Genomic DNA, 23424 nt, shown 5'->3' with positions numbered 1-23424 from the left:
GCATCTTCATTTGACTCAAGCCTTGGCTTCATGATAACCAACCTGAGTGCCTAAGTACATCTCCTGAATCAGGGGAATCTAGTTACACAGGGGGCCTCTCATGACCTCTGATCGAATCCCCTCATTTTACTGTGGGAGAGGGCAGTGAGCTCCTGAGGAAATGAGAGGCTTGCTCAAGTCACAACTTTTGGCATCGCCAGCACCCGATCTCCAGCCGGGATTTCTGCTCTGAACCAAAGTCCTGTCCCTCGCTTGTGCACACAGCAGTCCTGTGGAGCCTTTGGGATGCTCCCAGGTGATTTCACCTAGGTTTCATGTCCCTTCTCTCCTGTCTTCACCGTCATCCCTTTTATTGGGCTCTGAGCGTATTTTTCTAGTTTCTCCTCAGTTTATAGGAGTGCAGAGAGTGAATGGTCATTCATGTCTCCTCGATCTTAAATTTCTGTGGCATTTTCTCAGAGGACAGGACTAAGTGTGGAATATTTTTTGTTTTTAAAGGAAGTGAAGCCCCAAGATATCAAAGAAGGAGGGAAAGCAGACAGGCTCCGAAGGGGCCAGATAACACTCAGCTAAATAAAAACATCAACTCTAATTTAGTTTTCCATCTCCCACTTATATCCTGGAGTGCAATAAACCATCTCAGTATTCTGTCTGCCAGGAAATTTTTGACTCAATCTCTTCATGGAATAGGATTTTCTGACTAATTATACTTTTTCTTTTCTAGACTATATCCTTAAATATGGTTTTCAACAATCTGACTGCTCCTCCAACCTCTTCTCCTTAACCAACATACACTCAGAACAGTTTGCTAAAGCACTCAGAGAACACATCTTCTTGATTCCTAGTTTCAGCCTTGAACTGGCAGAAATAATAATACAGTATAAAAAGATGATAGTATAAAATCAAAAGTTTCTGGCTCTGTTTGGTAATATAGAACCAAAGTTTTTGTTGTTCATTTTGCTAGTAAATTGGAGTCTCTAATCAGAATTATGAAAGAAAATCTGTGTTGGAAATTTTAATATGCCTAATGTGAAACCAGACCCACTTTGAGAACATGATACAAAACACGGTAGCAGATAAATCTTAACCTAGTAAATCAAGAAAATCGCCCTACCTTATGCTCACCTATCTTTAAAAATCCTTATTATAACTTAGAAGAGTTCAAATTTTCTTCTTGATTCCCTCAATGAAATGAAAGCCTCCCTATGACTTTGAACACGAACCAGACACAAGCTGTTCCTAAGCCATTCGTCACTAGTTAGGCGGCTTTCTCAGTGCCTTTCCAAACATGTTTTAGCATGATCTCCTAAGGAATCAGGGCAAGGATTGCCGTGTTCTTTGTGTTACAATGAAAAGATTGAGATTCTTTTATCAAAATAAGGCAGTTGGGAGAGAAAACCCATCTCTCTCTCTCTCTTTTTTTTTTCTTTTGATCTCCTTTTAATAGAAAAGTGAATGAAAGATTATGAAACAAATTTCAGTATGGCGTCTAGGGAAACAATTATAATGGACTTTGGGGTTTACTCAACTAATAAAGCAACTGTGATTTAAAAATTCACTTAATAGACGTGGTTTCCTTAACATTGTTTCCACTTTCGAAGGCATAACTCACAGTTTGCTTAACCTGCCTGCCTAAGCTGGGAACAGTGAAATGCTGTGAAGCATAATGGCCCGCATTTCAGAAATTGTTCCCTCCCAAACAAGACTCGTGGATCTAATTCACTTAGGTTTCTAACTCTTACTTTCTCTTCAGATCTAAGCAGAGGTATAATTGCAGTGTTAATCAGTGCTATGTCCTACCAACCCTGGCTTTTAAGAAAATAAAATTTAAAAAAATATTTCATTTACCTTTCATTGCTGTGGCTGGCTGTCCATTCACCTAATACAGGCGTCTTCAAGTCGAAACAGGTTTCTCAGTGCCAATTACAAATAAGCCTTGAAACTAAAGTTGGCAGGAAAGTAGCTTTTTTGTTAAAGCATAAAAAATAGTCGTTTTCCCCTTCCCCTGCCAGAGAAGGTAGGTCTCCCCTACCTGCCTAAAGATTGTCTTTTGGGGCGCCCTTTCAAACCCTCCTGCTCGGGAACAACTGGAGCAACTGGCTCTCTTGCTAGAGAAGTGACTCACATCTGAGAGGTGAGATGTGCAGACGGGGGAAAGCGCTTCCTGAACCTGCAGGAATGAGACAGTGATTCACCTGAAGGGAACACAGAGGGCTGGAACCTGGAATGCCAGAGGATGGTTTAAGGAGCAGGGTGTCCAGGCTCAGGTTGGGCCTTGCTAAGTCAGACCCAGTGTTTAGAGGGATTTTCTGGTGGTGGTGGTGGTGGTGGTGGGAGGACAAACTTCCTATTGCTAGTTGGAAAATATGCATTTACTAACCTTCCTGCTAGTTAAATATTGAGTTAAAGAGGATCAGAATATCGTTAATACAAGATCTTTCAGGATAATATTCTACACATTAAAGAACCGAGTTAACTATGTTGATATTGGTGATTGATAACCTGGGAAACCTGTGGATGTTGCTTTTGGGAATCTGTTGAAATCTATATACTTGTTTTCACCTATACATAAATATAAACGTTCAGAACATTTTAAATAAAATTATTTAGGTGTCCAGTTTCCATAATCTGTTGAATTCCACAAGACAACTTTTAAAAGATCTTCCCACAATGATAAAGTTAAATAATCAAATCACTTTTTCCTATTTGTAATTAATTGTAGAACTTCCAAAAAATTTCCCGAAGACTCCAGTGTTTTCTTGAAGGCAACATTCAAACAAAGAAGGAAAAAGATAAAAAATTTATCAAATATAACCAAAACTTGTTATTTTCATGGATGAAGAGAAAGATAAATGAAAATATTGAAGGTGGAACATTTTTTGAAGTTAATAAATCAGTAATAGATATTTAGGTAGTAATTTACTTATGCATTAAGGAGATAACGTATGTGTACTCTTTTTTTTTTTTCCTCCTTGTGGTGGTACAGAAAAACAAATGTATTCAATGTAAATACTGAGAGTTGAGTAGCTGTTTCTTCTGTTGCCTTTTTCTAAACAAACAAAAACAGACAACTAAAATTTAGTGGTTTTCCATTCCATTCTGTTCAGCGTGGACTAAGTATGTTGTGGATGCGTAGCTAGCCCTAGGGAAAGCCTCTGAACAAAAATTAGCCAACTTAATAGTGGTTCAGTCTTAAAAGAACTTGTCGGACTTAGCAACCATACTTCATTCAGGTTGGACTCTGCTGATTGTCCTTTGGTACTTCTTCAGGGATTTCCCTTTATCACTGAAGCCATTTCCCTGCGTCCTGAGGGGGAAAGTTATGCCATACAGGCCTCAGTTGGAGAGACTTTGTTTTTGTTGAGTTGAACTCCTTTTGGTTTGTCACAGTAATCCCTAAATAGTAACTGATCTACTACTCAGAATGGTAAATCTCACCGCCAGAATAACCAACTGCCAGTCTTAAAAGCATCCATTCAAAGGAGCATACCCCATGTAGTCTCCTTTACAGTATGTTGGGCAAAGACCTTCTCTGCAAAGTCTGAGGATTATCACCCTTCAGTTCCAGTGGTGGGTAGGAATTATGTGAGGGAGCACGTATGGACAAATGTTTCACAAGCTTCTGTTGAGGGAATAAAGGCAGTTCTATTATCTGCCTCAATTTTTTTTTAATTGTAGTATAGTTGATTTATAATGTTGTGCCAATCTCTGCTGAACAGCTAAGTGATTCAGTTATACACATACATACATTCTTTTTTCAAATTCTCTTCCATGATGGTTTATCACAGGTTATTGACATAGTTTCACGTGCTATAAATGAGGATCTTTTTGTTTGGTGGTGGTTTAGTCACCAAGTTATGTCTTACTCTTGACCACCTGACCTGCCTCTTGAGAAACCTGTATTCAGGTCAGGAAGCAGCAGTTAGAACTGGACATGGAATAACAGACTGGTTTTAAATAGGAAAAGGAGTGCGTTAAAGCTGTATATTGTCACCCTGCTTATTTAACTTCTATGCAGAGTACATCATGAGAAATGCTGGGCTGGAAGAAGTACAAGCTGGAATCAAGATTGCCGGGAGAAATATCAATAATTTCAGATATGCAGATGACACCACCCTTATGGCAGAAAGTGAAGAACTAAAGAGCCTCTTGATGAAAGTGAAAGAGGAGAGTGAAAAAGTTGGCTTAAAGCTCATCATTCAGAAAAGTAAGATCATGGCATCTGGTCCCATCAGTTCATGGCAAATAGATGGGGAAACAGTGTCAGACTTTGTTTTTGGGCTCCCAAATCACTGCAGTGGTGACTGCAGCCATGAAATTAAAAGACGCTTATTCCTTGGAAGGAAAGTTATGAGCAACCTATATAGCATATTCAAAAGCAGAGACATTACTTTGCCAACAAAGGTCCGTCTAGTCAAGGCTATGGTTTTTCCAGTGGTCAGGTGTGGATGTGAGAGCTGGACTGTAAAGCTGAGCACCGAAGAATTGATGCTTTTGAAGTGTGGTGTTGGAGAAGACTCTTGAGAGTCCCTTGGACTGCAAGGAGATCCAACCAGTCTATCCTAAAGGAGATCAGTCTTGAATATTCATTGGAAGGACTGATGGTGAAGGTGAAACTCCAGTACTTTGGCCACCTAATGTGAAGAGCTGACTCATTGGAAAAGACCCTGATGCTGGGAAAGATTGAGGGCAGGAGGAGAAGGGGACGACAGAGGATGAGTTGGTTGGATGGCATCATCGACTTGATGCACATGGGTTTGGGTGGACTCTGGGAGTTGGTGATGGCCAGGGAGGCCTGGTGTGCTGCAGTCCATGGGGTTGCCAAGAGTCAGACATGACTGAGCGACTGAACTGAACTCTTGTGACCATAGGCCACCAGGCTCCTCTGTGCATGGAATTTCCCAGACCAGAATTCTGTATTAGGTTGCTATTAACTTCTCCAGAGGATCTTCCCAGGGATTAAACCTGCACCTCCTGCATTGGCAGGTGGATTCTTTACCACTGAGCCACCAGGGCACCCCAAGTATGTGGCTAAGGCCTGGAAATGATTAGGCCATGCTTGGCCCACCCTCAGGAGGAGAAAAAGAGGGCCACCTACTGCAGTGACACCATCTCCAGCTCCCCACTCCAGTATTCTTGCCTGGAGAATCCCATGAACAGAGGGGTCTGGTGGGCTACAGTCCAGGGGCTCGCAAAGATTCAGGCATGGCTTAGTGACTAAACAGCTAGTCACATAACAGTGGGATTGTGTATTTAAAAACTTCTTTCACTGGTGATGCAAAGTAGGTTTAGTAGTGAATAAGTTAACATGAGGTAGCCTTTATGCATTCATCTTAAAGCCCATTATGCATATCTCAAGTTGGGACTTGTTAAAGCTGGTCTGTCTTACTTAACATTCAAAAAGGGAAGTAGTACAGGTTTAGTAAGAAAAAAAAAGAAGTGTAATGCTTTGATGAAAAGAGCAGCTAAGAAATAGCCCATAACTTTATTATTATTCAAATCACTGAAAGGTTAACCAGCATAATTTCTTTTCTGCTGATTTTTATAGCAAGTCTCACATTTCATAAAAGCCACAGGAGACTTTATAACCATAATTATCTTGCTGCTTCATTGGAAGATCCTATTAAATGCAGAGAAGCTCTTTTAATAATTTTGTTCAGCTATTGGAAACCTCAAATTTGTTTTGAATAGAGGACAATGGATATCCTAGGATAGGCTTGAGTTTCTCTACCACTATAGTGTTTTTTCTGTTTAAAATTTTGTTTCATTTTTTTCTATAATAATATTGCTTTTAAATATGTTACGCTTACAGATAAGTTGAAATTATAGTTCAGGGAAATTTTATGTTTTCATATTGGTAGTTTTCACATCCTTCCCTTTCCCTTCCCTTCAACACACATTTTTGAGGGAGACCTATATGAAGTTGAAGTCATCATGACTGGTGTCCCAGCCCTATCTGCTTCAGCATGTATTTCCTAAGAACCAGGATATTTCCTATAACCAGTGCTGATCACAGCACTATTATCAATCAAGCAATTACTTCTGAAACAATAATAAATTCTAATGTTTAGTCTGAATTTTGCTATTTCCCAGTAACATTCTTTATAATATTTTGGTGTGAAACTAATGAGTTTCACATTACATTCATTTTTTTTTCTTTTTTTACTGGTTTATTCTTTTATTTTTTAGAACAGTCTCTCTGCTTTCTTTGTTTTTCCTTAATTTCCTTGGCTTTTAAAAATTGGTTTGCTCTGTATCTGCTAGGTCCAGCCCGTGGGACACTTAAATGAAAATACTTTTAAATGTTTCTGAGGACTTTTGGACATACTAATCTGAAATCTACATTGGTGTTTAAAAACTTGAAATAAAATATGAATATCTATACTCTTGTTTTGGACAGAGACCTGGTTCATGATTCCAAAATCACTTTTGCTTTGAAATATTGCACAATTGATTCAAATTTTCTTGGCTTCATTGTTCTGCAGAACTAGGATTCTGTCAGTGAACTTTAGAAAAGGATCTGTGTAATCTTTTAAAATATGTTCTTAAAGAGACAGAAGGACTCAAGGGGAGACTGTTTCTAATACCTTTAGAGGAATGAAAATAGGTGGTGATGTTGATAAATCTTCCTAAATCCTGGAATAAACTCTTCACCCTATTTCTGCTTCCTCACTTTTTAGTATGAGTGAAGTGAAAGTCACTCAGTGTCTGTTTGTGACCGCTAGATTGTAGCCCAACAGGCTCCTCTGTCCATGGAAAATCCAGGCAAGAATACTGAATTGGGTAGCCATTCCCTTCTCCAGGGATCTTCCTGACCCAGAGATTGAACCTGAGCCGTTTGCAAATGGATTGCTAAGGCTTACCTTGGTCTTCTAGTCATTTCTCCCTTGCATATGTCTGCTTTCTCTCTGCTCCCTTTATTTGACTTCTCTACATTGGCCTGGCCCTGGGCACAATGTTCCTGTCTCCAGTGTTGGTAGGCACAGAACTTGTTGTCTAATTTTCTCTGTCTCTATAATCTTTGATGTATCCATTTCTTCTTAAAGGAAAACACACACATAAAGTTCCTCCAAATTCTTCCCAGTACTCGATCCCATTCTTAGAAAACAAAGATGAGCAGGGGTCTACTTGAAACATAGTTCATACGGTATGTCTGGAATGCCCATGTCTTTCGAATGTAGTCAGAACATACAACAAGGATCGTAGTAAAATCACCAGATCTTCCTGTCCCATCTCTGTGTACAAAAGTCACTGTAATTGTGGCTTCCCATCTAGTCAGTAGCTGAGATTTGTGCTGAGTATAGTTATTACAAACCCTTTAATGTTGTCCTCACTGAGATTGATATCTTTAGGTCCCTATGTTTGAATTACTGTGTTTAATCTGTCTTTTGAAATGATTTGTATCTATTAGGTCTGCTTTAAATAAAGCTGCTTACCTTTTTCTGGTATGAGAACTTCATCTGTAATGGTCAATTAAAGGGAAGGAATGGTATGGAGACAAATCTGGAGATACGCCTGCATCTGACTCCTGCCCTCATATTGATACTCTATTCTGTGTTGTGTTTGATCCAGCTCCTCATTTTGGAAGTCTTGGTTATGAGGGATGCTGTCAGTACTGATACATACAGCCCTGTAACTGGGGGTCCTATAGATTCCATTGTGAACTTCAGCCTGTCCACTTCGGAGCTTTCTTACTTTGGGCAAGTCATTATTACATCTGAGCTTCAATTTCTTCTTCTGAAAGATGGCTGCCTTGTAAGAGTGTAAAGTGTAAATGGGATAATCTGTAGGATAATTCCTACAGTGTTTGAAACTTGGTTGGTGCTTAGTAAACAGTATCACTTTTTGTTTGTTTCGTCTTGCTTTTGCTTTTGATCAGAGGGCAGAGGGAGAGTATATAAATGAATATGAATAGCAGTAATTTCTGTGAATGTAAAGTTGAAATGATTATGAATTCCAACTAGAAAGTCAAAGTCGTTAATAATGTTTTGGTTACCCTTAGAAAGCTCTTAGTTTTCCTTTAGTGATGTTGTGGTGATACTTGAAATACTTTTTGTATTCTTTCTTGATAGCTTTCTCTTCTGAAAAGGAGGAAATCAGGGCTAGCTTATTCCAGATTTGCGATATTGTGGGAAGGTGTAAAAGTTGAGGCCAGGCTATGTGGGTTAAGAAGTGGAGTGGTCTCCGCAGGGTCATGGCATTCAGGTTAATGCTTCGCTCATGAGTTCAGGTGTCCTTCGCTACGGGATATTTCAGTGATATAACTAAATAGAATAAAAAGCATGAAAAGCATAGAGTAATATGATATGGATATGATATAAATTTAATGCACGAAGCTAGTATTTTTTATAACTATGAAACTATGCAGATATGTTTTAGATAAAACTCTTTAAGATGAATACCACTAAGTATGATCGCATACAGGCATATAATGTTTAAGCTGAATTTAAAAAATAAAGTTGAATATTCTGTTGCTATGCCTTAGAATTTCTGACCTTTATTGAGCCCATCTTTGCCTGAAGTGTTCCCTTGGTGTCTCTAACTTTCTTGAAGAGATCTCTGGTCTTTCCCATTCTATTATTTCCCTCTATTTCCTCTGCATTGATCTCTGAGAAAGGCTTTCTTATCTCTCCTTGCTATTCTTTGAACTCTGCATTCAAATGGGTATATCTTTCCTTTTCTCCTTTGCTTTTCACTTCCTTTCTTTTCACAGCTATTTGTAAGGCCTCCTCAGACAGCCAATGTGCCTTTTTGGTTTCTTTTTCTTGGGTACGGTCTTGATCCCTGTCTCCTGTACAATGTCATGAGCCTCCGTCCATAGCTCATCAGGCACTCTGTCTATCAGTTCTAGTTCCTTGAATCCATTTGTCACTTCCACTGTATAATCTTAACGGATTTGATTTAGGTCATACCTGAATGGTCTAATGGTTTTCCCCAGTTTCTTCAATTTAAGTCTGAATTTGGTAATAAGGAGCTCATGATCTGAGCCACAGTCAGCTCCCGGTCTTGTTTTTGCTGACTGTATAGAGCTTCTCCATCTTTCGCTGCAAAGAATTTAATCAATCTGATTTCGTTGTTGGCTACCTGCGGATGTCCATGTGTAGAGTCTTCTCTTGTGTTGTTGGACCAGAGTGTTTGCTATGACCAGTGCGTTCTCTTGGCAGAACTCTATTAGCCTTTGCCCTGCTTCATTCTGTATTTCAAGGCCAAATTTGTCTGTTAAGAAGAGGTAGTAAGAATACACAAAAGGACTGTACAAAAAAGATCTTCATGACCCTGGTGATCACGATGGTGTGATCACCCATCTAGAGTCATACATCCTGGAATGTGAAGTCAAGTGCGCCTTAGGAAGCATCACTACAAACAAAGCTAGTAGAGATGATGGAATTCCAGTTGAGCTATTTCAAATCCTCAAAGATGATGCTGTGAAAGGGCTTCACTCAATATGCCAGCCAATTTGGGAAACTCAGCAGTGGCCACAGGACTGGAAGAGGTCAGTTTTCATTCCAATCCCAAAGAAAGGCAATGCCAAAGAATGCTAAAACTACTGCACAGTTGCACTCATCTCACACGCTAATAAAGTAATGCTCAAAATTCTCCAAGCCAGGCTTCAGCAATACATGAACTGTGAACTTCCAGATGTTCAAACTGGTTTTAGAAAAGGCAGAGGAACAAGAGATCAAATTGCCAACATCCGCTGGATCATAAAAAAAGCAAGAGAGTTCCAGAAAAACATCTATTTCTGCTTTATTGACTATGCCAAAGCCTTTGCCTGTGTGGATCACAAGAAACTGTGGAAAACTGTGAAAGAGATGGAAATACCAGACCACCTGACCTGCCTCTTGAGAAATCTGTATGCAGGTCAGGAAGCAACAGTTAAACTGGACATGGAACAACAGACTGGTTCCAAATAGGAAAAGGAGTACATCAAGACTGTATGTTGTCACCCTGCTTATTTAACTTATATGCAGAGTACATCATGAGAATCGCTGGGCTGGAGGAAGCACAAGCTGGAATCAAGATTTCTGGGAGAAATATTCATAAGCTCAGATATGCAGATGACACCACCGTTATGGTAGAAAGTGAAGAAGAACTAAAGAGCCTCTTGATGAAGGTGAAAGAGGAGAGTGAAAAAGTTGGCTTAAAGCTCATCATTCAGAAAACAAAGATCATGGCATCCGGTACCATCCCTTCATGGGAAATAGATGGGGAAACAGTGGCTGACTTTATTTTGGGGGGGCTCCAAAATCACTGCAGGTGGTGATTGCAGCCATGAAATTAAAAGATCCTTACTCCTTGCAAGGAAAATTATGACCAACCTAGACAGTAGATTAAAAAGCAGAGACATTACTTTGTCAACAAAGTTCCGTCTAGTCAAGGTTATGGTTTTTCCAGTGGTCAGGTACGGATGTGTGAGTTGGACTATAAAGAAAGCTGAGTGCCAAAGGATTGATGCTTTTGAACTGTGGTGTTGGAGAAGACTCTTGAGAGTCCCTTGGACTACAAGGAGATTCAACTAGTCCATCTTAAAGGAGATCAGTCCTGGGTGTTCATTGACAGGACTGATGTTGAAGCTGAAACTCCAGTACTTTGGCCACCTGATGTGAAGAGCTAACTCATTGGAAAAGACCCTGATTCTGGTAAAGTTTAAGTAGGAGGAGAAGGGGACCACAGAGGATCAGATGGTTGGATGGCATCATGGACTGAATGGACATGAGTTTGAGTAAACTCTGGGAATTGGTGATGGATAGGGAGGCCTGGCTTGCTGCAGTCCATGGAGTCACAAGGAGTCAGACAGGACTGAGCAACTGAAGTGAACTGATGCTTTAGAATGTTACATTTGTCAATTCAATTTTATTACAGTAGAGGTGAATGTTCACATGCTGAGTGAAGTTCTGAGTTTTTCAAATCATTGGTTTACCTGCCATGGTGCTTAGTAGGTAGCTCAGTGGTAAAGAATGTGCCTGCCAGTGCAGGAGATGCAGGTTTGATCCCTGGATTGGAAAGATCCCCTGGTGTGGGAAATGGCAACCCACTCCAGTATTTGTGCCTGGAGAGTCCCATGGACATAGAAGCCTGGTGGCCTACTGTCCATAGGGTCAAAAAGAGTCGTATGTGACTGAGTGAGCGAGCACGAGTTACCTACTATGAGTCTCAAATTCAGTTCCTTTTTCATTCATTTTTCCTTTCTGTTTAATTGCTCTTCCCCATATTCTCCCCTCCCATGCCTGTCACTTAATGGTGATCCCTAATCCCTTTCTGCCTGCACTTTATACTAGAATGGGTGTGGGCTGGGCATCAGAAACACCAGGACCGTGGGTTTGACACTTCGGCACACCCGTTTTCTGGCCACAGCTGGTTTTCTTGGTCATATGGTTCCACCCATCATGCGATTTGTGCCCCTGCTGTGTTGCCCGTTTTAGGTGGATCATCTTTCCTGTGCATTGCATGAGAAACATGGGAAGAAGCTGCTCCAGCTGTTCTTAGGAACGCTTGGAAAAAGCTGAGCTAATCTAACAGCTGTCCTTATTTCCTCCGTGCAATGCTTGTCAACTGACTTGTCCTTCATGGCCAGAGTAGCTTGTCGTCCCTGCCTTCCCATTACAAACTGGGGCTCCACCCACCTCCTCCTTCGAGTGACCACTGACCTCACAGTTGTCCATTCATCACATTCGACCTCCCCAGAGTGTGTGATTCTGTGGACTATCACTTTCTCCTTGAATCGCTCTTGTTCCTTGATTCCCAGGGAACGTCTTGTTGCTCCTTGTCTTTCATCGATCCAGTCCCGGGCACCGTTCCTGTTTTTCTGTCTGTTTTGTCCATGAGACTTGGGTAGCATGGCCTCTGAGGTGAATAGCTCATTCCTTATTTTCTCCCTTTCTTGGGAAAGATGATTCCCACAGCTTCTGATCTGGCTCTGTCTTGAGAGCCCTGGATCCATATTTTGCCCCCACTAGGTAGACTCCTTGACTCAGCTCTCACTGGTACTTCCTATTCAATATACCTTCATGGTACTGCACATCACCCAAGCTAATGTTCCTCAAAGCAATGATTCTTGGTTGGGATGGGGTACAAGGGGGATTATGGACCCCACTGAGAATACATTTTGCATAGTTATCACATACGTTTTATATAGAAACCCCTTCTCTCCTTTGGTGTTGGACTCAAAACCTCTCTCTCTCTGAAAATGTCTCTGAGGTCCATATCAGATTTCTTTCCACTTGGCTCTTAACAGTGTATAGATGAAAGACTTCTTTAATTGATCTCCTGGCCTTAGTGGCCCTATTAATCCAGAATCATCGTCTTGCTGACAAATTGATTTTCCTAAAGCACAGCACAGAGAACATAATGTTCACTTCAGCTGCCTGCAGTGTCTCATAGAGAACTCCAAACACCCCAACAACCCTGAAGTGCTGTACTGTGGCGCCCCACGCTCACTTCTCAGGCTCATCCCCCACCCCCACACATGCTTCATCAGCCTGAACAGCCCCTCCTTCCCTGGGCCTCACTGGACCACAGCTCAGTGCCCGAGCCCCTGAACTTTCCTCCAAACTGCTCTGAGTGCTGCAGGGTCTCCTTTCAAAGGCCCTGGGTCTTCATCCGTGCCTAGCTCACACTTCCACCTCCTCCGAGCCTTTCCTAACTTTCTCCATCTGGCATTAGCTGCCTTTTCCTCCGAGCTGCTTTGGTGAGCTAATTCTGTCTCTCATTCTGGGAGCCGATGGCTCAACAGGTAAAGAAGCTGCTGCAATGCCCAAAACACAGAAATCGCGGCTTCAGTCCTTGGGTGGGGAAGATCCTCTGGAGAAGGCAATGGCAATCCTCTCCAATATTCTTGCTTGAAAAATCTTATGGACAAAGAAACCTGGCAGGCTACTATCCAAAAGGTTGCAAAGAATCGGGCACGACTGAGTGACTAAGCATATTCCACGCTCCACATTTTTATTCATGGTGGTCTGAGTGCAGCCTCCAGAGAGGCCAGGACCCCTGCATGAAGCACTCGATGAAGGGTTAATGGGCTCAATGAATCAGCCATCCTACGCTTTGTGATGTTACTCCTCTTAAGGGCCGGAGGGGCCCCCACAGGTCTCTGGGGTCTCGTGGTGGAGCTGTGCATACCCCTGAGGTTGTCGAAACTCTTTTGTGTTGAGACCTCTCTCTTTGGGAGCCCCCTCCTTATCGTTGTCACAGTGGGGGCTTGAGGTCACCCCTGGAGGAACTGGGCTTATTCTGTCAGGTGTGGTCTGGAGGCCACCCGCTGGGTGTCTGTCCCAGCTCTGTCTCTGCTGGTGCTGGGGTCGTGGGCACCAGCACAAGGGATCTGTTCACTTTGTGCCTCAGTTTTCTTTTTTGTTTTCTCCCCTTCAGGGAGCCCTGTAGTGTCCATTTCCTGGGATAGAGTGAGAAATACAAAGGTAATAATCCTTGTAAGGTCATACATAGCGATATGCCACACACATAGTAAAGGAATGTAAGGTCCTGGGAGGTGCCTGTTAGCTTCGAAGTCAAGGATACATAGCCCGCAGTATGTGGGCTGCTGTGGCCCACACATGATGTATTGTTTTTCTGGGGCCAGGGAGTGAGGGAGTGGCTATGGAAGTGAAGTGATGTGAAGTCGCTTAGTCCGTGTCTGACTCTTTGCGACCCCATGGACTGTAGCCTACCAGGCTCCTCAGTGATCTGTGGTTGATAGTTGTTAAGAATAGATGGTTAAGCTCAGAAACCGGAGTCTGAATTAGTCTTATCCTTGCTACTTACAAGCTGTTTGACCCCATGCAAGTTGCTTTACTTCTCTGTTTCTCAGCTTCTTTATATCTAAGTTGGCAATAACTATGGCACGTGATAGGTCTTCCCAGGTGGCTCAGTGGTAAAGAATCCACCTGCAGTGCAGGAGAGGCAGGTTTGATCTCCGGGTCGGGAAGGTCCTCTGGAGGAGGAAATGGCAGCCCACTCCAGTATTCTTGCCTGGGAAGCCCCACGGACAGGGGATCCTGGTGGGCTATAGTCCATGGGATAGCAGACTTGTGTGTGCAGAGTGTGCACACATGGTACTTGATAGGCTTCCTGGGATTGTTAACTGGAACAGTATCCTTAAAGATCTTGACACACTTCCCTGGTGCATAGTAAATAGCAGATAATGTGTGCTGGTTTTGTTGTTGCTGGTGCTGATTTTACTACCACTGTGGCTACCAGCTAGCAACTCTCGGCCCAAATTCCCTCCTGTGCCAGCAGTTGGCATTGAATAGTAGATGCCCACCCCTCAGTGGGACACGAACTTTCCAGGTATCCATAGTTCATGTCACTGCCTGTCACCCTATATGTGCCCTGCTCCCTTAATAACAGTTGTGTTTGTCTCCTGTTGACAGATCCCACCGTTGGACATTCGTGTCGAAGAGTGCTGTGTTTTATGGTTCTTAATATGTGGCCCAAATTGATAGCATCCTTATTTCCTCTCCTGGAAACTTCTCAGTTTTCAGCCCAGACCTAGTGAATCAAACTCTGGGGGCAGGCCTAGTGATCTACTACTCTTAGAGCTGGTTCTGGTACCTGTTAACGTTTGACTACTGATTTCACACATGTACTATATTCATATTACCTATGTTTGGCTCCATGTAAAGTTTAAAGTGTTGTGTTTCGCTTTTAGGCACTTCAAGTGGTGTGTAAATTCCACTCTAGGGCTGCTTTTCAATATGTGCTTCCTAAGCTGTTCACACAACTGGGTATGGGTTCCTCTGCTTGGAGGCTTTGTTCTGGTGACATCTAAGTGTGTGTGAACTTAGATCTGTTAATTTACTGCAGGAATACAGTTTACCCAGGGAGATGGTGAGAGAATTTTAGAAAGAAGACCTTAGAAAGTTATGGAACAAGCTGCATTTAAATGAAACTGGAATGTATGAAGTGATGAGATGAACACGACTGAATTGAGCAATTATTTTATGTTGATGTCACCATCACTTTATCAGCCAGCTAACTCCTGTGAGCTGGGAACGCACGCTGCTTCTCTGTCTCTTCCTTCCCCCTTTACAGTGCTTTCTCTTGGTTTCCGACGAATAATTCTATGTCGGGGCAATACACTCTCCTACTTCCCCTTCCAAATAAGGGGTATTTGGAAGGCCTTATTCAGTATAAATATTTACATTTTAGATTTTTACAAAAACCCTTAATTGTGCTGTGAGCTTACAGAGTTTACCAAAGCTGCTATTTTTTCCCCACCTGTCTTCTGTGTCATTAATGACTGTGGGTATAGTGCCCCATTCTGTGAGTCTTCTACATTTTAGTATTTGTGATTGCTAGTTTGGGAAGTTCTTCTCGGGTATTTGCTTTTCATTTTGTGAATGTGATTTTATGATGACTCTTCTCTAAGTTCTTGGTAGATTATTTCATTCTATACCTCAGGTACTCTGCTTTTGACTGTAATTACGATAATGGAATATAAAATAAATATCTCTGGAGGACAGATTTGCTACTGAAATTTTATCTTGAAAGGTATTTCTAAAATATATTTCTTGTCTGTATCCATTCAGTGTCTATTAAAACTATTTAGATGTAAAATATACATGGGTTATATCACCAAGCCTAGTTTGATGGGTGGCTTAGATGCAATTACTTATAATACATTATTAGAGTCTGCTCATGATCACATAATGTACTCAGTAAAGGTAACATGGATTTAGTGGCATCTCTAATAGTCATTATGACTTAATTCTTTTTGCAAATGAAAATCTGGCACTCAAAGTACTTTCTAAGAGTTTTGCTGATTGTGATATGCTACAGTTACAAATTTTATTTAACCAAAACCAACAGTACATAGCTTAAGCATTTTGTCAGTGGCTCTAAAATTGAGATGATGATAGACATTGGCCCTCAAGCTATACGTGTACTGTTCAGCAATCCTTCCTTCCTTCCTGGTCATTCACTAGTGAACCCAGGAACGCCCCCGCTTCCCAGGCTTCTGTGTACATGCATAGGAGACCAACTAAAAAGAGCTTGAGGTTTTAAGAAATCTATGTTACGTTTTGAAAAGTAAAACGTCAGTGAGAATTGGCTTCCCTTTTGCTTTTCTGGTATATAAAAATAAAGGTAGTTTGGCTTGGTATATTTTATCAAATATTTATTGATTGCTCTCTCTGCCCTCAAAAGTGCACATAGGTTATTAAAGGAGTAGATACATCTGTGAATCAGTAATTACAAAGCAGTGTGATCATTACAATATTTGAGGTATGACAACATACAGATGAGGGAGTGATCGGGTTTGGGGCGATGTTGGGAAGTTAGCCAGATGAGATTTCATGGACTGAGTAATGGCAACTTAGAGTTCCATGGATGGGTAAAGGTTTTCTTGGTGAGTCAGAGGGAAATTTACAAGTTCATTGACACAGGGGTAAAATAGGAGCATGGCATTTTCTGATAGTTACAAACTTATATAAGAGAGTTCCAGGGATGGAAGAACAGTTAGGAGAAAAGGCTAGAAAGTTCGGGCAAGTGCTAGGGTCTTTGGGGCCATGGAAGAAGACGTGGGCTTCACATTGTGATGTTTGTATTGGAGCTACTGGCATATCTGCAGAGCATAAGTACTCCTTTGTACATTTTATCTAGAAGGTACAAATCAGCACCCACAACTGCAGATGAACATACTTTAAGGGTGTTTTTTTTTTTTTTTTTTTTACCACAAAGTATTTGGGGAAATGCAGAGATATATAAGTACAAATAGGTCATCATCCTCTAAAAATTTCCCAGTATGGATTTCACTGATTGTGGGTCAGCATTTCTGTCTATATATATACCGAGAAATGGCATAATGACATATTCTATTTAAAATATTAGTAATTTATTATCTGTTGAAAGTATCACGGGCGATACCAAGAAAACATGGCATATTTCTGTCTTTAAAACATGTTGCCTTTCTTAAATAATCCTGACCATCATTAGAGGATGCATTCAAGAATACTGCTATCTATAGGAAATCTGCATTGAGACTCTACCCAGATGTGGGAGTAGTTGTTTTCAACCAGAGACGTGAGGAAAGAGCGCGGAGGTGCTGGAAGGCTTTGCTGAATAGGTGGAATATTGCACCACCGTTAGAGTATCCGCTGGGCAGAGGGAAGATCCCAAAGACTTTAGAATACAGTATTCTTACTCTTGAATTGTACACACTTAGGATGTATTCGACTGAAGCAACTTAGCAGCAGGATGTATTCCGGTATTTTTTTATGACTTAATAACGCTGCTCGTGCCTCCTCTAGTGTAGTGGCATACTGGGGAAGAGGCCATTTGTAATTGTAAGGAGAAGTACAATCTGGTGTCAAAGGGCTTTCTGACCTACTCCCCAGAGGCTTTCCTTCTAGCATCCATTTCAACCTCTAGCTTCAGTTCTCACCAAAGGACTTGCAAGTTGTCGTTTTTTTTGTTGTTGTTTTTTTAAATTGGCAAGTGGGATACAAAAGCAGTAGTGTTGTTTGAATTACATGCAAAAGAACTTGAAGAGGCATTTTAGAGTGAAGGAATATATTTCTTTATATTTAAAAAAATAGGTGTTTTTAGAAACATACATTTCCCCATAATACACTTTTTCCAAAGTGGAAGTGAATGCTCTTGAAAAGGTGACCTCTAGTGGCCACCATTTGCTTCCTATTGTGCTTTCTCTTACTAAGGCTTTATTCTGCTTATGAATAGATTACAGTGGAATTAAAGTTGACATGATCCTTTCTATAAACCAGTATAGTAAAAAGTAACCCAACTTTTGTTCTAATCCATTTTTTTTTCATTGCCTAGGTTTGATTTCCAAGTAAATTGTCATTTGAAGTCTCATCAATAAATAGTTAACCATGATAAGGTTATCAGCCTAGGGTTATATTGTCCGACTGACTCGTATGATTTTCCTGAGTGAATGCTGCAGTCTGCCTCCCTTTCATGCACGGTAGCCTCTCTGTGAATCTTTTACATAAGAGTATATATATTAAGGGATCCATGCAAATGTTAGTTGCTGCCAAAAAGAGAGTTGCTTCTTTAGCTAGAAACAGTTGATTTTGCAGTCGGCAATCAGTCTTACTGTTGGTTTGACTGTGAGTATATGGGATTCTGGAGAAATGAAACGGAGCAAAACACACAAAGAAAACAGCCACGACAACAAACACTTTACCTTCTAGCCTTTTGTTGTTCTTGCTGTCCTTACTCTTGGACTTCCTGTAAGAATCATACACCTTTTTTGCAATAACCGTATAGAAGAGAAGCATTAGGACAAAAACAGTCCAGAAGATGAACTGGGAAATGTAATTCACTGCTGCATGCCATTTCAGCCCCAGAGGACCCTTTAAGGAGGCACACTTTTTCACAGAAGATGGTGTTGCTTCCTTGTTGCTCAAGATCATGTTTGGCAGCGAGAGGAGGAACAAAAAGAGCCAGATGAGGGATGAGACCCCTTTTGCAAAAGCAGGTTTTTGTACGAAGAATTTTCCGAAAGGTCTGATGATCTTGAGGAACCTATCAAAGGCTATGAGCCCCAGCAGTGTAATGCCCACGTACATGGTGTCATAAAAGATAACGGCAGAGAAACGACACACGAAGGCTCTGAGCTGCCAGGGTCCGAGACGAGCGTCGGAGAGGATTTTAAATGGAAGCGTGAGCGTCATTATCAAGTCAGCCACCAAAGTGTTTTTGAGGTATACAACGAAGGTGGAGGAGCTGGGAATATGAATGAACACCCACAGGGCCAAAGCATTCAGCAGGATGCCCATGAAGAAAACAATAGTGTAGATGGCCGGGAACACCAGCTGTGCCGTCTTCAGGTCTCGGGGGCACCGCTCAGACCCGTTGAAGCCCTTCATCCCTGTCACATTCGTGGTTGCCAGTGTCATCTGTTAAAAAAACATATACACAAAGTAAAACAAGAAGCATTTCATGACTTCAAAATGCTCCTTGTTAAAAACAGACTTTAGGTCTGCAGCGTGTTTGCACCTTAAATTTATTCATCACATTTAATAAATCCGTTGAGAAAGCACATGTTGTTTCTGGCTAGCATTTTTAAAGCCCATAGTACAGTTTTGGTACTTAATTAACAGTCCCATTACTTTCACACCCTTATGAAATCCAAATAACAGACTCTACCCCATTCACAGGTTCTACTTTTAATTACCTGGCAGTAAAATAAAACTGGCGAAGAGGTAAAAGTATCCATGTTGCACTGCTGTACACTGTGACATTTCCTGTGCTTATAATCTATGGTTTATAGAATGTTAAACTTAAAGCATTTTTCCCTCTTGAAAATATTCTACTGTTTATAAGCAAGCCACTCATAATAACAATTGAAATTCACCTTTGTTTGGAAGAAAACTCAGCTCAGTGTCTTCCGATCGATCGAGGCAGTCATTAGTTCAGCCCATGAAAGGCATATGAAGCAAATGCTGTTCTGCTTTCTTATACCAAGTTTCCTTCCTCATTTTCACGTGTGCAGTGAGATCCATTAGAACCTCTTCATATGTAATCCTTTGAGGGGTTCTCTAATAAGGAACCTCTTTATTTTAAACTTAGGTACTGTTAATGTACTATGGTTTGAATAAATCAATTCAGTTGCAGTCATTTTTATATTTGTCTCGTATAATAACTTTCCTGCAGTTTATCTTCTCTACATGTTCAGTGAAATTTTTAATGCCTTATAATAACAGGAGGGAGAAATTGTAAAGAAAATAGCCTTATACTATAGGAGAGTAAGTGTTGACTCTAAAACCAGACAGCGTCATCATCTGCATGCACCCTTGTAGACTGTTCTTTTCAGAAATTTGTGTTCATTGGGATGACCTGATGATTTCTGTAGACATTTATCTTAATCTTTTGTTTGGTCTTTCAACCTTTGAGAGATGAAGTGATATATTTTCTAAGAGGCAAGGCCTATTTTGGGCCAGATTTGGGGGGTTAGAATTTCAGAATCACGTATTACTAGGTAGTAGATAATAGACAAATGATTTAGTAGCTTTAAACCTCATTTTCCCCATCTGTACAATGGGTTTAATAATACTGCATACTTCGGTGTTTAGAGACTGAGATGAATGCCTAGAATAGTGCTGACTACATGTGAAGCATGAAAAAATTGTTAGCTACTCAACTGCTCTGGTGAACGAACGGCAGATTTAAATGGAAATACACTATTTTACTTACGGGAAAGCCATTTTTGGAACTCTGTTCCTGTATTTGTGACTTGGCAAAGTGCTAAAGATTTCAGGAATTTCATCAACCTTGAGCTGAATTCTGTAAAATTTCTGAAAGGATGTAATTGCTGCTTTTGTAAGGAGAAAGTTGTTGCCTATGAAGAAATGTTTCCTCACCAGATAAAGTGAATGAGGAAATCAGGAGATCTTATGAGGTAATGTGGAGTTCTCCATGGTGAGTTTCATTTCATATTTCTTGCTGTGAGTTTTACCACAGGATTGGACTAGACTGTTGTGTTGGCTTGATTGAGCATTTTCGGTGAATTCTGAGAATTCAGTAACCCACTGGACATTTTTCTGAGAGAATAGGATGCCTAATAATTTGGGTTGAAACTACCATTGTGGTGGCACAGTTTTAAAGATTGGTATTCTGGCAGAAGAATGGATAAGAAAGCTGTGATATATAGACACGATGGAATATTACTCAGCTATTAAAAAGAATGTATTTGAATCAGTTCTGACGAGGTGGATGAAACTGGAGCCTATTATACAGAGTGAAGTAAGTCAGAAAGGAAAACATCAATACAGTATATTAATGCATATATATGGAATTTAGACCATATGACCCTATATGCGAGACAGCAGAAGAGACACAGATGTAAAGAACAGACTTTTGGACTCTGTGGGAGAAGAAGGCAAGGGTGGGATGATTTGAGAGAACAGCATTGAAACATGTATATTATCATATGTGAAATAGATCGCTAGTCCAGGTTTGATGCATGAGATAGGGTGCTCAGGGCTGGTGCACTGGGATGACCCTGAGGGATGGGATGGGGATGGGGAGGGAGGTGGGAGGGGGATTCAGGATGGGGATCACATGTACCCCCATGGATGATTCATGTTGATGTATGCCAAAAACCACTACAATATTGTAAACTAAGCAGCCTCCAATTAAAATAAATAAATTTAAAAAGAAAAGAAACATTGATGTTTGACTTAGATAAATTGTTTCTTGGAGATACAGATTTTGAGTTTTATTAATGTTATGGAACATAATTAAAACATATATCCTATTGTTTGCTTCAGTAGAGAATGAAAACAAACTTAGACAAAAATTTAAATAGAGGAATTAGACCTATGTAATTAAGTATAAATTTCCTGATGGCTCCAAATCCATTATTTAGATGCAGGTTTGGGATAGTTTCAGTTTAAACAAGGGAAATGCTGTACAAGTTAGTTTCATAATATGAAAACTGGAAATAACTTTTTGGTCAAATTTCAAAATGCCAAAGAGTGGGAAACCTCAAAAGGGGAACTGATTTATGGTGGCATTTCTAGAGTTACAGAAGTATCTTCTCTTAAATATAGGTTTCAAAATGTTTGACCATAGGAAATATCCAACAGACTCCTTTATGTCTGTGTGCTTCATACATGTTAGCCAGTGGTCTCTTAGTTCACAGCAGTGTTGGTACCCACTAGGGGAGGGTCCTCTGCCTTGATGCTGCACCTGAGAGGCTGTGATGGGACAGGAGCAATGCTCACGAGCCAGAGTGCCTGGGTTCATTTCCTTATATTCCAACTTACTTTACTTGTGACCTTGGTCAAGCTACTTAGGCTCTCTATGAATCCATTGTCCTCTCATAACAATGAAAATAAATAATAGCATTTGCTTCATTGGGTTGTTAAGGGTATAACGATGTTTGAATGCTTGCCAAGCGCTTTGAATAACGTTTGTCAGATCGTTTATGTTAGTAAGTTTCTTGTTAAGTGAAATTAAAAATGGAATACTCTATACCTGTGGGAATAACCGACTAAAGGAGTGAATCAAAGAAGATATACCATGAAAAGTCCTAGAAATTATTATGATTTGGCAGGTTCCTCAACAAAACATTTAAAATCTCATCAAGCTCAAAGGAATTTAGTCAAAACCAATGAAATCACACTAGATATACTGTTCTAAGTGATTATGTGGTCTCTTAAAGAAATCAGTCCTGCATTGGAAGGACTGATGCTGAAGTGAAGCTCCAATACTTTGGCCACGTGACGTGAAGAACTGACTCATTGGAAAAGACACTGATGCTGAGAAAGATTGAAAGCAGGAGGAGAAGGGGATGACAGAAGATGAGATGGTTGGATGGCATCACCAACTTGAATACGAGTTTGAGCAAGCTCTGGGAGGTGGTGAAGGACAGGGAAGCCTAACCTGCTGTAGTCTATGGGGTCGCAAAGAGTTGGACATGACTGAGCAACTGAACTGAACTATTACAAAAAGCTCAGAGATCTGTCCTATTTTACAGATGAGAAAATGGAATCACAGGCGTTAAGCAGGTTGCCCAAAGTCCTGCAACTGAAGCCCTCTGCAAACCCACACAGTTTGGTTCCAGAGCCTCCCGCTTGGAACCAGGCCCGCTCTCTTCCGACTGCCAGAGACAGGATGAGTGTAGGAGTGCTTATCAAATTCTGCAGTTTTTGAGCTGGATGTTTCTTGTTGCTAAGAGGTATAATCCACTTTAGTTTAGACAGTAAAGCGTCTGTCTACAATGCGGGAGATCTGGGTTTGATCCCTGGGTTGGGAAGATCCCCTGGAGAAGGAAATGGCAGTCCATTCCAGTACTATTGCTTGGAAAATCCCATGGACAGAGGAGCCTGGTAAGCTACAGTCCATGGGGTTGCAAAGAGTCAGACACGGCTGAGCGACTTCACACACATAATACACTTTCATGGATTTGTGAATCTCTTTGTCTCAAAGTGGGGTACTCAGTTGAAAACATAAATTGGTTCATAGCAGTATTATCAGGAGAGAGTTAAATATGTAAGGAAAAGTATTAGAAATTAGAAGCCTGCCAAATGGAAATGAATGAAGAAATTGTCATCTCCTTATGGAATGTCTTTTGAATCAAACTCAACAATATAAAGTTCCTATCAATGTAACCAGTACCATATGAATAATAATGGAAAAGATGAGGAAGTACTTGCTTTCAATTGAAATGAAAGTCAAAATTGGAACTCCTGTACTCATAGAAGAGCCTTTTACTTCCCATCGAAGGATACCATGGTACTTCCCCAGATTATATAAAAGTGTTTAAAATCTCACACTGAATTAACCCAAGGTGAAAGTGAAGTGAAAGTGAAAGTTGCTCAGTGGAGTCTGACTCTTTGCGACCCCATGGGCTCCATGGGATTTTTCAGGCCAGAATACTGGAGTCGGTAGCCTTTCTCTTCTCCAGAGGATCTTCCCAACCCAGGGATCAAACCCAGGTCTCCCACATTGCAGGGAGATTCT

The 23424-nt window shown here is 40.9% G+C and overlaps 2 protein-coding genes across 4 annotated transcripts in view; one reads left to right on the top strand and one right to left on the bottom strand.

Moving 5' to 3' along the window:
- Positions 1-23424, top strand: part of MED12L (mediator complex subunit 12L) — a 361426-nt gene that overhangs the window by 237825 nt on the left and 100177 nt on the right. The window lies entirely within an intron of this gene.
- P2RY13 (purinergic receptor P2Y13) lies at positions 17489-19486 on the bottom strand. The gene is made up of 2 exons (XM_069580664.1): positions 19313-19486; positions 17489-18854 (listed from the first exon to the last, which is right to left on the bottom strand). The coding sequence occupies exon 2, from the start codon at positions 18852-18854 to the stop codon at positions 17838-17840; it is 1017 nt and encodes a 338-aa protein (XP_069436765.1). The 5' UTR covers positions 19313-19486; the 3' UTR covers positions 17489-17837.

This window comes from Ovis canadensis, chromosome 1 (assembly GCF_042477335.2).
Source record: "Ovis canadensis isolate MfBH-ARS-UI-01 breed Bighorn chromosome 1, ARS-UI_OviCan_v2, whole genome shotgun sequence".
In the NCBI taxonomy this organism is placed as follows: domain Eukaryota; kingdom Metazoa; phylum Chordata; class Mammalia; order Artiodactyla; family Bovidae; genus Ovis; species Ovis canadensis.
The sequence above is the reverse complement of the archived record's forward strand: the minus strand, read 5'-3'. Positions and strand labels throughout refer to the sequence as shown.

Bases quoted from the DNA above. Each gene is read 5' to 3' on its own strand.
- P2RY13 (XM_069580664.1), bottom strand. From the start codon at position 18,854: ATGACACTGGCAACCACGAATGTGACAGGGATGAAGGGCTTCAACGGG.